This window comes from Pipistrellus kuhlii, unplaced genomic scaffold, assembly GCF_014108245.1.
Source record: "Pipistrellus kuhlii isolate mPipKuh1 unplaced genomic scaffold, mPipKuh1.p scaffold_m20_p_10, whole genome shotgun sequence".
NCBI lineage: Eukaryota > Metazoa > Chordata > Mammalia > Chiroptera > Vespertilionidae > Pipistrellus > Pipistrellus kuhlii.
The window spans coordinates 42,265,856-42,278,434 of record NW_023425405.1 but is presented as its reverse complement, the minus strand read 5'-3'; the positions used below and the strand labels follow the sequence as shown (position 1 = coordinate 42,278,434).

Sequence of the window (12,579 nt, the reverse complement as noted above, 5' to 3'; positions counted from 1 at the left end):
CCGGTGATAATAAATTAAGATCGTGTCCCAAGATTAAAACAAGATAAAGATTTATCTTCTCACCTGTTACAGTAGGAATGTATACATGTATACACCCTGGTAATATAGACACGGTGCAGTAAGCCAGAACTTATGGTGCCCCACACATGTGACCCAGGCCAGCAGAAACCCTGCAACTTTCAGAGTTCAAAGAAGCAGCACATGGCTCTACACATATAAAACACCTTCGTGGATAAAATAAATTCTACAGTCTGCTATTTCCCACAATCGTAATCTTGTTCTCTAAACGAGCATTATGCCAATGTCTCTTATCTTATGACTTCACTTGATGGATTTGGAGCTCACTATCATAGTCCTCTTAAGTCTTCTCTGAGCTAAACATCCTCAATTCCTTTGATCAGTCTTCAATTATCGATATTTGGACATACTTTTCAAATAATTCATCTTCCTAATTCACACCACAAGCCAACATCTCCCTATTTCAATGCCCCTCTTCAAATATTGCACCTACGTTGAATTAATGACCTAAGTTTAATGTCTACCTTCCATGAGCCAAGTACTCGGCTCATATTAATAGAGCCTCGGGCGCCATCTCACCCCCTCATTGCTTTCAGCAGCCACATGACATCTGTGACTTCAAAAGTACTTTTAAGCAAGATGTCCTCATCCTGCGCTTACACATCTAAATTTCAAAATCAAGAAGGACAGCCTACATTTAAAACAATTATGTTTCCCATTATTGTAGCCTTTGAACGTCATTTGAAGTTCAATTCTGCTGTTCAACTCATTAGGCATCTTGCCCAGCTTCCTGACTTGACAAAATTTGGTTAAGCCTTCTCAAAACCAAAGCACTGATTACAACAGTAACAGGATAGAGATGAGACATACACTGCTGTACATTGTCCACAGAGATGTCACATCTCAGATATCTTATCACACATCATCAAACACATGTCTGTATCATACTCCAGAATGACTGGTAACCTGTCCCCTCACCTCTCAGCCAGTTTCTGTCCTGTCACTCTCCTGGCTGTGCCCTTTTCGTTTTATTCTCAATCGCCTCCTGCTCTGTTTGCCTCTTTTTTTTCTTCTTCTTTTTAATATATTTTATTGATTTTTAACAGAGAGGAAGAGAGAGAGATAGAGAGCCAGAAACGTCGATGAGAGAGAAACATCGGCCAGCTGCCTCCTGCACACCCCCTACCGGGGATGTGCCCACAACCAATGTACATGCCCTTGACCGGAATCGAACCTGGGACCTTTCAGTCTGCAGACTGTCGCTCTACCACTGAGCCAAATCGGCTTCGGCTCTGCTTGCTTCTTAAATGCTGGCATTTCCCTCAGCCCTCTCCTCCAGCCACTTCTCTCCCTATGTGCTCAGAGCCTAAGTGACTACAACGCCAATGGCTTCAATTATCTCTTATGTGCTCATGGCTCTCAAATTGTCTCATGCGTCCTCATATGCCCAACTGTCTCCGGGAGAGCACTGTTTGGATTTCCCTCGGGCACTATAAACTCAGGATGCCAATAATGAACTCATCCTCTTCCCTCCAGCCGCCTCCTCCTCCTAAAGTTTCAATCTCAATGAAAGTCAGAGCATCTACCCAGTAGTGGAGAGCAAAAAACCCAGAAGTCATGACAGACTGAAATGTATCACTCAGCTGTCAAATCCATATCCTAACCTCCCCACCATTCAGTCATTTACTTAGCTCGTTCTTTTTCTCCTAACTGATCTTCCTGTCTCCAATACGATGCCCCTTTTATCTTCCTCTACGCAAAAACAGAACAATCTTTCTAATCTGGTATCAATGGCTGCTCCTAGAGTCCCTCAGTCTCTGCCTTCTCTATAATCTAGTCATCTCTACCCACATGCCTTCACTACAGCCCTTCAAAGTGATATGTGGTTTAATTCCTCTGTGCAGTTATACAACCTATTTTCTTTGACTGATATATGCTGGCCTCTGTGCATCTTTAAAGCACTTCTAGAAATCTTCCAAAACTCAACTCAAATAGCACCTTCTTTCAGACCAGGGCTCATTAGTCTGATTTAGCTGCCCTTTCTCTGTGCTTCTATAGCATAACTCCATCATAGCATGTAACCCATCTATGCTATAATCATAGATTTATGTATTATTCATTTTCCTCTGAGGGAAAGACATGATATGAACTCATTAAATGCTAGGTGAACAAATAAACACATGAATGGTCACAGAAGATGTAAGAGAGAATTAAGTAGGACTGTCTTGAAATTTCAAAAAACACGTTCTTAGAACAAGGACTGTCAATCCAAGCCCAAGAATTCTTGCTCACTTTGCAGTTACTTCAGTATTTCTCTCAGTTGAATACATGAAAGATTTCATATATTGTAGGAATTTAATCGACCAAGAATCCATTTTTAAAAATTAAGATATTTTCTTATTTTGATATGTTAAGGAAAGTAATGCCATATAAATTATTATGACCTAAATAGCTAATTGTTTTCTCTAGGTATTATATTATCTCAAACATGTAAATGGGGGTGGGGGTGGGGGGCGTGGAGGGAACCTTAGGGAAATATATTTTGATGTATATATGTTATCTGTACTATGGAAAGAGCTCATATATGTAAAGAAAACAGTAAGTGAAAATACCTAAACAGAAAATGTCATGAAAAGTGCAAACAAAAAGCTAAGTAACATAAAAATATTGACCCTCTGTAGTAATTCGAGAACTGTAAATTACAGCAGGGAGATAGCATTTTCCACCACCAAACAGGCAACAGTTTATAAATTGTAATTTTCAGTGTTGGGCAGGAGATATGAAAGTTTAGATAGATAAATTTAGAGCTCTCCACGGATATTTATTTAAAGCCAAGAGACTGAATGGCATCACCCAGAGTGTGAGGATGGTAGAAAAGATAAGAGGGACAACCGTTAAGGTCTGGAACGCCCCTGTGGAAAGAAGTCAGGGCAATGAGTAAGAATTGGCAAAGACTGATCTAAGAGAAAAACTATGACAGTGCGGTGTGCCGGAAGACAAGTAAAAGTTCCTGTGGTGACAGAGCAATCAACTGGATCCAGAGTTTCTAATAAGGCTGGTAAAGATGAGGGATGACAGGTAGATTTAACCTAGAAAGGAGCATTTTCATTGAAATGGTGAGGTACATGGCTCATCTCTACACACTGGCATACATTCAAATGATGCCATGTTCTGCAATACATGATATATTAAAATATCTTGTAAATATTACAAAAGTATTTATAAAGGTATATTCATGACATTGGGAAATGCTTACAAGAGAGGAGAGGTTACAACTTCTACATACACTAATGAGTTCCCTTTTGGTTTCTAAAAAGGAAAAATATACATATAGGTAGAAAATGTGCTAAAACATCAATTCTGGATACTGCTCAGTGGAAGAATGAAAGTTGGCCTTTTTTTATACTTTTCTTTATTTTCTAACATTTTCATAATGCACAACTTCCATTATTAGAAAACAATACTCCTAAAAAATACCTTTTTAAGTAAACGAACTTCCCTATTCATTTCCCAGTCCTTTCACACTTCAACCCATACCCTAGGAAACATTGTCCTTACCTTACACAAGAATAATAACCGACAACTGGCATTGCATTGGAATTTACAAAACCATTTTCAGCTTAACAATAACCCACAACCTTCGGACCAACTTACAAAACCATTTTCAAACGCATTAGCTTGATCCTCACGGCAGGAGTGACTATCTCCTTTGACAGACCTAGAAGTTGATCTACTCAGAGTCACACAAACCAAGAGCAGGGCTCAGGTTTAAGTAAGTCCTCTGATTCCTTTCGATGCTACTTCTACTAAAACGAGAAGAGGCTCTGCAGTTGGAACAAAATGTAAACAACATTCTTTCCTCCCCCATAAGTAACAAACATCAGAAAACATTTACCAAGAGGGCTTATGCTCTCATTAGTACCATGTTTTTGCCGTGTTACCATTACCTCTTAACATTAGCATGTCTTTCTATTCTATTGTCTGGTCTCGAGGAAAGGCACTTAATTTCCATGGCTGCTGCTTCTTAGGCTGTAAGCTCCTAGGAAGGCATGGCAACATCCTCTGCATCCTCTCCTGTCTCCTGCATCTTGCCAAGTAGCTGGTATACTTGATAATTAAGTGCTTGCTGGTACACTTCATGGTGAGGAGAGGAGCTTCTACTCCATTTGATTTTAGAGGTTTCTAGGATGCCCTGCAGAAGCAGGGAGTAAGCAAGAGTTACAGTTGGAGGAATTTTAGCAATGAAACAGGTCCCTGGATGTCAACAACTAAACTGTATTCCTCACGTTATACCTAAAGCAGAGGTTCTCTAACTTCCTCCTTGGAGAGCTGGATGTAACAGAGATCGCTAGGCCTCAACCCTAGGTCTCTGACTTAGTAGGGTGCATGCGCGGCCCAAAAACTTGCATTTCTAACCAGTTCCTAGGTGATGATGACACTGTTGGTCCTATGATCACTCTGTGGGAACCACTGGCCTAGAGTAAAGAGCCTATGGAAGTGACGCTTTGAGTAAATAATAAATGGTGTCTTGAACTACAACACTATAAACTGAGTTGAGAATAAATTTCAATAGAGTCTGATCACTGGGTTTTTATTTCAGAGTCTTAAATCTGGTACAACTGAGAGAAAATGTCAATTAGGATTAAATGCATTATAAAGATCAATTCCTTTTTATAATTGAAAAAGGGGAAGCCATCTACTCTTTTCTACAGTATTTTCAGGGCAGTAATTAGTGCTCCCAGAGAAGAAGAAGACCTATATCTTACTGATTTTTAACATTTTGTTTAATGTGCCTGAAATAAAAAGATCTTTAATCACTTCTGCTGAATAAGAGTATGACATTCCTGCCCTCAGTGAGCAGATCATATACTTCGTATGTACCTGCTCAGAGTCTCCGGTCAGGCATACGGCACCTTTGGGTCACTTAGATCATGGAGCCCCTTGGAATGGATGCAGGTGTGTGCCAGGTGGCTGGCTGGACACACGGAGCATGGGATGGATTCTAACTCTCACGTGCCTTCACCACGGGGCTATCTTGTACAGGGTGCAATCCTCCCATCTACACAATGGTGGTCGTGAGTGTGCAGAACATTTGTCAGACAGCAAGAGTAAGCAATGCGCCGAAACTGGTTTGGCCCAGTGGATAGAGTGTCAGCCTGTGGACTGAAAGATCCCAGGTTCGATTCCGGTCAAGGGCATGTACCTTGGTTGTGGGCACATCCCCAGTAGGGGGTGTGCAGGAGGCAGCTGATCGATGTTTCTCTCACATCAATGTTTCTTACTCTCTATCCCTCTCTCTTCCTCTCTATAAAAAAATCAATAAAAACACTTTTTTTTTTTTTTAAAGAGTAAGCAATGTGCTGTGACTGGACTCCAGAGAAAAGAAGAAAAATCACTGGTCTTTAGTAACTCAGTTAGGATTAAAGGAGGGCACAGCAATTGATAGAGGCCAAGAGGCTTCCTCTGTCTGAGATGGTCTATCACCACCACTCATGACCTTTATCCAACAAACTTCACCTCATTCTTTGGGTCTTCGCTTAAACCTCTTTTCCTCAGGATCCCCACCCCCCCACCCAAACCTGTAATAGACAAGCTATACACTCCCATTGCACAGTCATTTTGCATCCCAGCACTTACGGCAAATGCAATGACATGACATACGGTGTTGTTTTGATTCTGCCCCCATGAGATTACTACATGTTTTGTTCATCGTTTTACTGCTACTACCTGGTAGACAATAGATATGGGCTTTATACTGAAATATTACATGTGACTTAGGTTAAGAAAGGCAAAGGGGGAGGGGGGAGTTTACTCATGCTTTCTTCAGGTGGAAGCAAAAGGTAACCAAAATTTGACTGGTGTTTTCTGACGATAAAGAATTATTATAAGATCCAAGACACTGCTGAAGAATTCACTATGCCAGGAAAGCATGCCACTCTGCACTGTGCTCTGCTATTTCCATCCCTGTGCTAAAATATGACACTTCGCGGTTCTGTCAACTCTTGGTTTTACATGGTAAATATTGATGGTGTGAATACTTGCTCACATTTGCCTAAAACATGAGAAATTATTCTGAGCAAAAGAACCTGAAATGGAAAAATTCACATCCACAGGCATGGCAAGCAAAATTCATTCTAACTCCTTGAAAAACAGAGGAGGAGTCCCACCTCTTTTAGCAGCAGTGTGGCTTCGGAATCTCTGACACCCTTACCCACAGCCCAGGACCTCAGAGACTTCCTGCAGAAGCGCTCTTTCTCAGCTGTTCCTATCCAAGTCTGAAACAGACAGTAAGGCCATGTACAGGTTCTCTGATTTATGTGGACGTGGAAGACACAATTTCTTACCAAATCTAAGAAGGCCACATAATGAAATGCTAGTCTATCACCACTGCCTCACCTCCTAGTCAACACACCCATCTCCAACACTCCACAGGAACCACTCTGGCACTGGCGACCTAACCATCGAGTTCAATCTTCCCTTTTCAGTCTCCATCTTATTTGAATTTCTTTGAGCAACTGAAACCACAACCACCCCTTTCTTCTTCAAAGGTTTTTCTCCCTTTCCTCCTAACTTTGTACTGTCCCATTTCTCTGATCCTAGCCATGACTTTCATGTCTTTGTGGATGCCTCCATTTCTACTCCCACAACCCTGTAAAGTTGATAAAACCCAAGTCCTAGCTTTCATCCTGTTTGTTCTCATTTCCTGAATGATCTCATCCAATCCAGCAATTTCAGCCCTGCCTTTCATTCAAGCGCTTCCCATTCTCCACAACAGCCCAGACCATGCCCCTGAGCAATAGGACCCAGAGACCCGATTGCCTACTGAACCAAAGTCAAAGGTCTAAAAGTCAAGTCACCCTCTCCAGAACCAAGCTCCTTATCTCCTCTCCCTCACATTCCTCCTCAGGAGGTGAGAGGCACCATTCTCTCTTATCAAGCCAGAACCTTTCAACTCTCAAGCTCCACATCCACTAACTGTCAATTCTAACATCTTGCCCTCTTTTCCATCTTCATTGCTATTCCTCAATTGAATTTGTCATCCTTTAGCTGACCTACTGCAATTGTCCCTAACAATTGTATTTCCCACACCTCTAATGTGGCCTCCATATTATTGCCAAACTAAAGCATGTTTTATTACCTCTGACTTTTAAATCCTTCCATTGCTCCATATCACCTAGCAAAGGAAGACCAGTTTCTTAGAATAATATATGGTCCCTTATATTCAGGCTTCTGCCTTCCTCTCAGGCTCATCTCTCATTAGTTCCTCATGGCACATTATACTCCAGTTATAACCAGTTATAACAATGTGGTTTTGTGTTTCTGCCCTTTTTTCAATGTGCGGTACACCAGAAATGCCTTCCCCTATCCCACACTCACATCTGACCCTTGCCTGCTTGGCAAATTCCTACTCATCTTTCAAGGGTCTTTTCAGATCCTCCCCACTATATTTGACTGCCCATTTCTTCTCTCGTGACATCCAATCACTTCATTATATTGTAATTATTTGCTTATATATCTGTCTCTTCCTTACCCACCTAAATTCTATATTTTTAATTTGTAATTTCATGCCATCTGACATTTTGCCTGGTCCATAGTTGAAGCTCAATAAATGTTTATGGAATAAACATTGTTGCCAAAAAGTCATCACTCACTCAAGATTCAGAGAGCAATAGAATCGCATTATATAGTACTTTACAGCAATGACCTAAGAGTCACGCTATTTTGTGATTTCATTTTCCCAATTTAAATGGTGCATGCATAGTCCACTTAGTTCTGTTCTTTCTACTCTCAAGCACTTTTATCTTCTAACACCTTCCTCCAACTCTGAATCATCTGCTGGCCTTTATCTTTTGCTTCTCAGGCAGCCCTATTAAGTTCTATTACTCAGAGTCAAAAATTCCATTCTATTCCATTCTTGGACCAGCCTGTCCTCTGACCCTCGGAAGTCTCACTGGACCCTTCCTGAAATACCAGTCGGTATCTAAGTCCACTCATCTAGCAATAATCAACTACTGAATTTACATCGATTTTTTTCCTTTAACTTATATTAATGTTATCCCATCCTCAAAATAAAGACAAGCAGGTCAGTCTTTATTGCTATCATTTTACAAGTGGAAAACAGATAATGAGAAACCCTGACGATGATACCCATCCTTTCTAAGTTCTCCCATTTAAAACAGAAAATAAAAAAGCCTGTAAATATTAATTCTGGACTTCGTGCCGGGCAGCCCTCGTATTATTGTTTGCTTTAAACATGACCTACCGAAGTCACATCCTATTACTGTCCTTCCACTGCTGACTTGACTTTAATTTCTCCCCCCAATGATAGCCTTCCTGTGTATGCCGGTGCTTCCACCCAGCTGATTTGATCCAACTGAGCATTCCAAAATCATCATTTTTCTCCCCTTTTCAATTCCCTAACCCAATGATTTTAACAAAGGAAGCTGTATTTTATGAGTTTTACCCCAGAGTCCAATCCTCTACTAAAACCTAGGTGAAATTTTTATCCCTAAACCAGTTATCTTTTTGAAAGGCATTTTTTCCTGAACTCGGGCAATCATAACTAGATTTCTCCCAGGCCAATTTTCTGTGCTTCTCATCCTTTTCCTTTCATTGCTTGCCTCTAAAAGCAGGCAAGTAAAACGAGAGTCTACATAACGTAGTTAACCATGACTACTTTTCTAAAAGCGCTGGTAAGTGAGAGGAGACTAAACTGCCGGGAGGAAATGAGGTTTAGAATTCCCTGTAGATTTCTCCATATTCTACTTCAACAGGCCCTCATGTTGGTTTTAGTTCCCGGCCTCAAGCACCCTCACTTTAATGGCTCTCACCTACCCTTCCCCACACCACATACATGGTGTTGTCCCTTACATGTGGCATCCACCTCCTTTTCTGTTACTAAAGAGCGGAAAGGGATCAACAAGCAGGAGTGGACGCAAAATAGTTACTTTGACTGTCTCTGTTCGCAGGAGTCTGGCCCACATGTCCATAGCCACTTCTCCCTACCCATAAGCACAAGCCCAGCGTGTGAAACACACCTGCCCTTCCCACTTCCCTCTTTTTAAAAAATGTCAGAGAAACAATGATCAATTCTGTAAGTTAGTTCAGCTGGGTAGACTAAATGCTAAGAAGCAGATTCAGCGCCATCTGCTTCCAAAGGAACCTCTAACAGCCAATCGTCTCACAGCTGTCCGTCAGTCACCGGGAAGAATATAATGGGTCTATGCATCCCCGTTTATAAAAACACAGCCAGCACCAGCAGGCTCAGTGGGATCCTCCTATTTCTTTTATTCCCATTTTCAGAGGGAACGTCGAACTTGAGACCCCAACGGATTGAGTCACATGCAATTTCTAACTGGACACAACCTTCCTGAACTTTGGTCATCGCCCTGGCTCTCACGACAATATTTCATTTTTTTTTTACTTGTGCATGTGTAAAACGTGCCTAACGTGATAGGATCAGCCTAATTGGGGTGACCAATAGCATCACCCCGCTGGCTGACAGTCCACCTATCTCAAGTAGCTGAGAATTAATGTTACAAGAAGCTTAGTAACTTTGTACTACAGAAAAGAGATGCATCCTGCATGCTGGGGCTGAGGGGTGAAGGCAGGGTTTCAGCTCTGTCCTAGAGCAACTGTTCCATCTGAGGCTGCTAAGCAGCAGCCTTCTCTATTCCTTATTCCCAGGTAATAGGTAAAGTTGAAAAAATACAGATTAGACAGCCAGTCATACTAATAAACTCAGAAATCATAAACAGCTGTTTGTTGAGATGTTGCCCTGATTGCCCCAATTTCAACACGACTGTGTGCTTGGACACATGCCTCTGACCTCTTCTTCATTTCCATCTGTCCTGGGACTTGTTGTAGGAGAGAGGAAGATGAAATCTAGGGGTGATGGATGACGTCTCGCAAGCAGATATTCTCTAAGTTAAGCCTGGGTAAAACGCAAAAGTGACAGCATCGTACACAAAGAAACAGGGTCTACTGAAACAGGGTCTCCCCAGAGGTACTATTAAGCTAAGCTATTTTTGCTACATAAATGAAGATAACCCATCACCCGGTTCCTAGCAATCTTTCTAAAAACAGTATCCACTCCTCATATCCTCCCCGACATAATCACTCAAAGTAGGTCAGAAATGTTGCTTCCTTCCCCTTATTGATTTTCATTAAGAGGATGCACTTTCTGCAACAGGAAAGGGAGAGATAAACACCCAATACAGGGACCAATGACTATCCCTGTCAGTTTTTGGCCCGCCTGGTCCCGTTACCCTAAAAGCAAAGGATTTTTCTCATCACCCATAATTTATTCTTCTTGGCTGTATCTCAGCAATAACCTCAAGCAATGAAATACACTGGGGCCATGATGCAGCCAAGTGATGAACACCTCCCCGAAGGGGGCATATGCTTTCCGTCTGTCCTAATTTTCTAGATCACCAGCCCGCCTCTCTCCTAAGTACACACTCTTTTTTTTTAATTCCTAATTCATACCCATATTTTGCCAGGAGGATGCCACACACTGGGTTAGCAAAGCCCAGGGCCTTAAAGGAAAGCTGAGTGCAGGGGAGTGGGGAGAAAAGGCTTGTAGAGACCAGGGAGAGGTTAGGAGAGAAGGGAAGGAGAGGGGAGGGGAGGGGGTAGCAGGGGAGGCGCGGAACACCCTCCTTGGGTTGGCAGTGTCTGGCTCCCTGGAAAAGCTGTGAAGAGACGGGTCTCCAAACACTCCCAGCGGCGCTGCCCCGGTCCCCTCTCCCTCGGCCCCGGGTCCTCACGCTGACACTCCAAAGAGGGCGCCGCGAAGTCCTTCGGAGCCGGGGGAACACCGGGGCGCGCACGGGAGAGCATCCCCCCAAAGACACCTGAGCCACACCGCCTCCCGCGGCCGCTGCCCAGGCGGCAACTTCATCCCCGGGAGAAGAGAGGCCGGCGGAGCGCAGTAAACAGCACCCCCGCACCCCTGCTCCCGCTACCCCCCCCCCTCTCCATCCCCCGCCAACTCCAGGTGGAGGACCAGGTGCGCTCACCTCCTGGCAGGGCGGCGGCGGGCGGCCGGCGGGGGGCAGGTCCCCGGCCCAGGCCGCCTGGCAGCCGGCGAGCACCCAGCAGCAGAGCCAGGCGGGGCGCCAGGGCGGCGGGAGCCCGCGGCGAGGAGCCCCCGGCGGCCGCCCCCGGCCCCTCCCGCGCGTCGGCCCCGGGCTGCGGGGCAGCATCTCCTCCGGCGGCGGCGGCGGCGGCGGCGGCGGGCCGGAGGGCAGGCGGCTCCCCGGGCGGGGCACTCGGGTCCCGGGCTCCTGGGCTGCGCGCTCCGCTCGCTCCCGGCGCGTCCGCCGCTGACAGCTCGGCTGCGCTCGGTCCGGGCGGCGGGCGCCCGTCCCCCGTCACGCCGGAGGGAGGGGCCGCGGGCGCGGGGGCGACGCGGGGCGGGGCGCGGGCGCCGGGAGCAGGTGCGCGGGCGGGGCTGCGGGGCTTCGAGGCCCCCGAGATCGGAGCCTCGGGACGGAGATCGGAGCCTCGGGATGGAGATCGGAGCCTCAGACAGAGACCGGTAGCCTCAGGGCGCTGGAGAGAAGGAGCGCTGCCGGCCGGGGTCCCCAGTAATGTCTCTGGTCCCCCTGTCCCCGAGGCCCGCCAAGGCGGGGGCGCCCAAGTGAAACCCAGGACATCCAGACCTTGCTTTCCCGCGGCGGGTCTTTAAAATCTCTGCTTCCCGCATCTCACACCAACACACACACACACATCCCCTCCGTGGAAATGCAAACTAGCCAGCCAGCGTCAGATCGAGTTAGGGTTGGGGTGACATAGCGAGGAAGAAAGGGGAACGAGATCCAGATGCAGCTCGCGGCTCAGTTTGCTCACCTCCTCGGTGAGAATCATAACAATACCTCGCCCGTGACGTTGTGGGGAGGATTGCACACACAGAGGATTGCACATGCTGTGTGCACATGGATGTGCATGCAGTGCTTGGAGGGTTTGCCTGGCTGGCAAGCAGGAGACGCGCAAGGGTGGGCGGTAGTAGTTGCTGGATGGGGATCACAAGTGTAACGCAAGCCCTTTTGTTTCTGGAGGAAGCAGTCCCACAGTCTGTACGATGGCTGTGGTTTGCCTTCATTTTTTTTCTTTTTTTCATTCAAAAATACACTAGACTGGGTGGTAGGCATCAAGTCGTAAACAAAATGGACATAATGCCCTGTCAGTGTAGTGGATCTCAAGGGACCCTTGTTAGTCTAAAATTCTGTGAATGGCTGGTTATCCTGTTGTTCAAAAGAGTGTGATAATTATCTGCAGAAATCTACCTGACACATGTAATTGACTTGGCTCTGGCTCCTCTGGTGTGGCTCCGTGCTTGAGCGTGGACCTAGGAACCAGGAGGTCACTGTTGGGTTCTTAACCCATCAATGATTCTCTCTCATCACTGATGTTTCCCTCTCCCTTTCTCTCTCAAAGCAATGAGTATTTTTTTTTAATAAGTTGAATTTGTCTGTGGCACTGTTTCTATGTCCTTTTAATTAGCAGTTCCTCATGAAACATGAGTTTAACTTTCTTGTGTGTGTTCTGATAGATCAT

General features: G+C 45.0%; 1 protein-coding gene across 1 annotated transcript in view; it reads right to left on the bottom strand.

Annotated features, from left to right (window-relative positions):
- The window catches only part of ELAPOR2 (endosome-lysosome associated apoptosis and autophagy regulator family member 2), a 126,074-nt gene extending 114,730 nt beyond the window's left edge, over window positions 1–11,344 (bottom strand). Inside the window, exon 1 of the mRNA XM_036429550.2 lies at window positions 11,040–11,344. Coding sequence (XP_036285443.2) covers window positions 11,040–11,225 — 186 coding nt within the window. The 5' untranslated portion in view covers window positions 11,226–11,344. The remainder of the gene's footprint in view (window positions 1–11,039) is intronic.
- Between the last annotated feature and the right edge of the window lie 1,235 nt (window positions 11,345–12,579).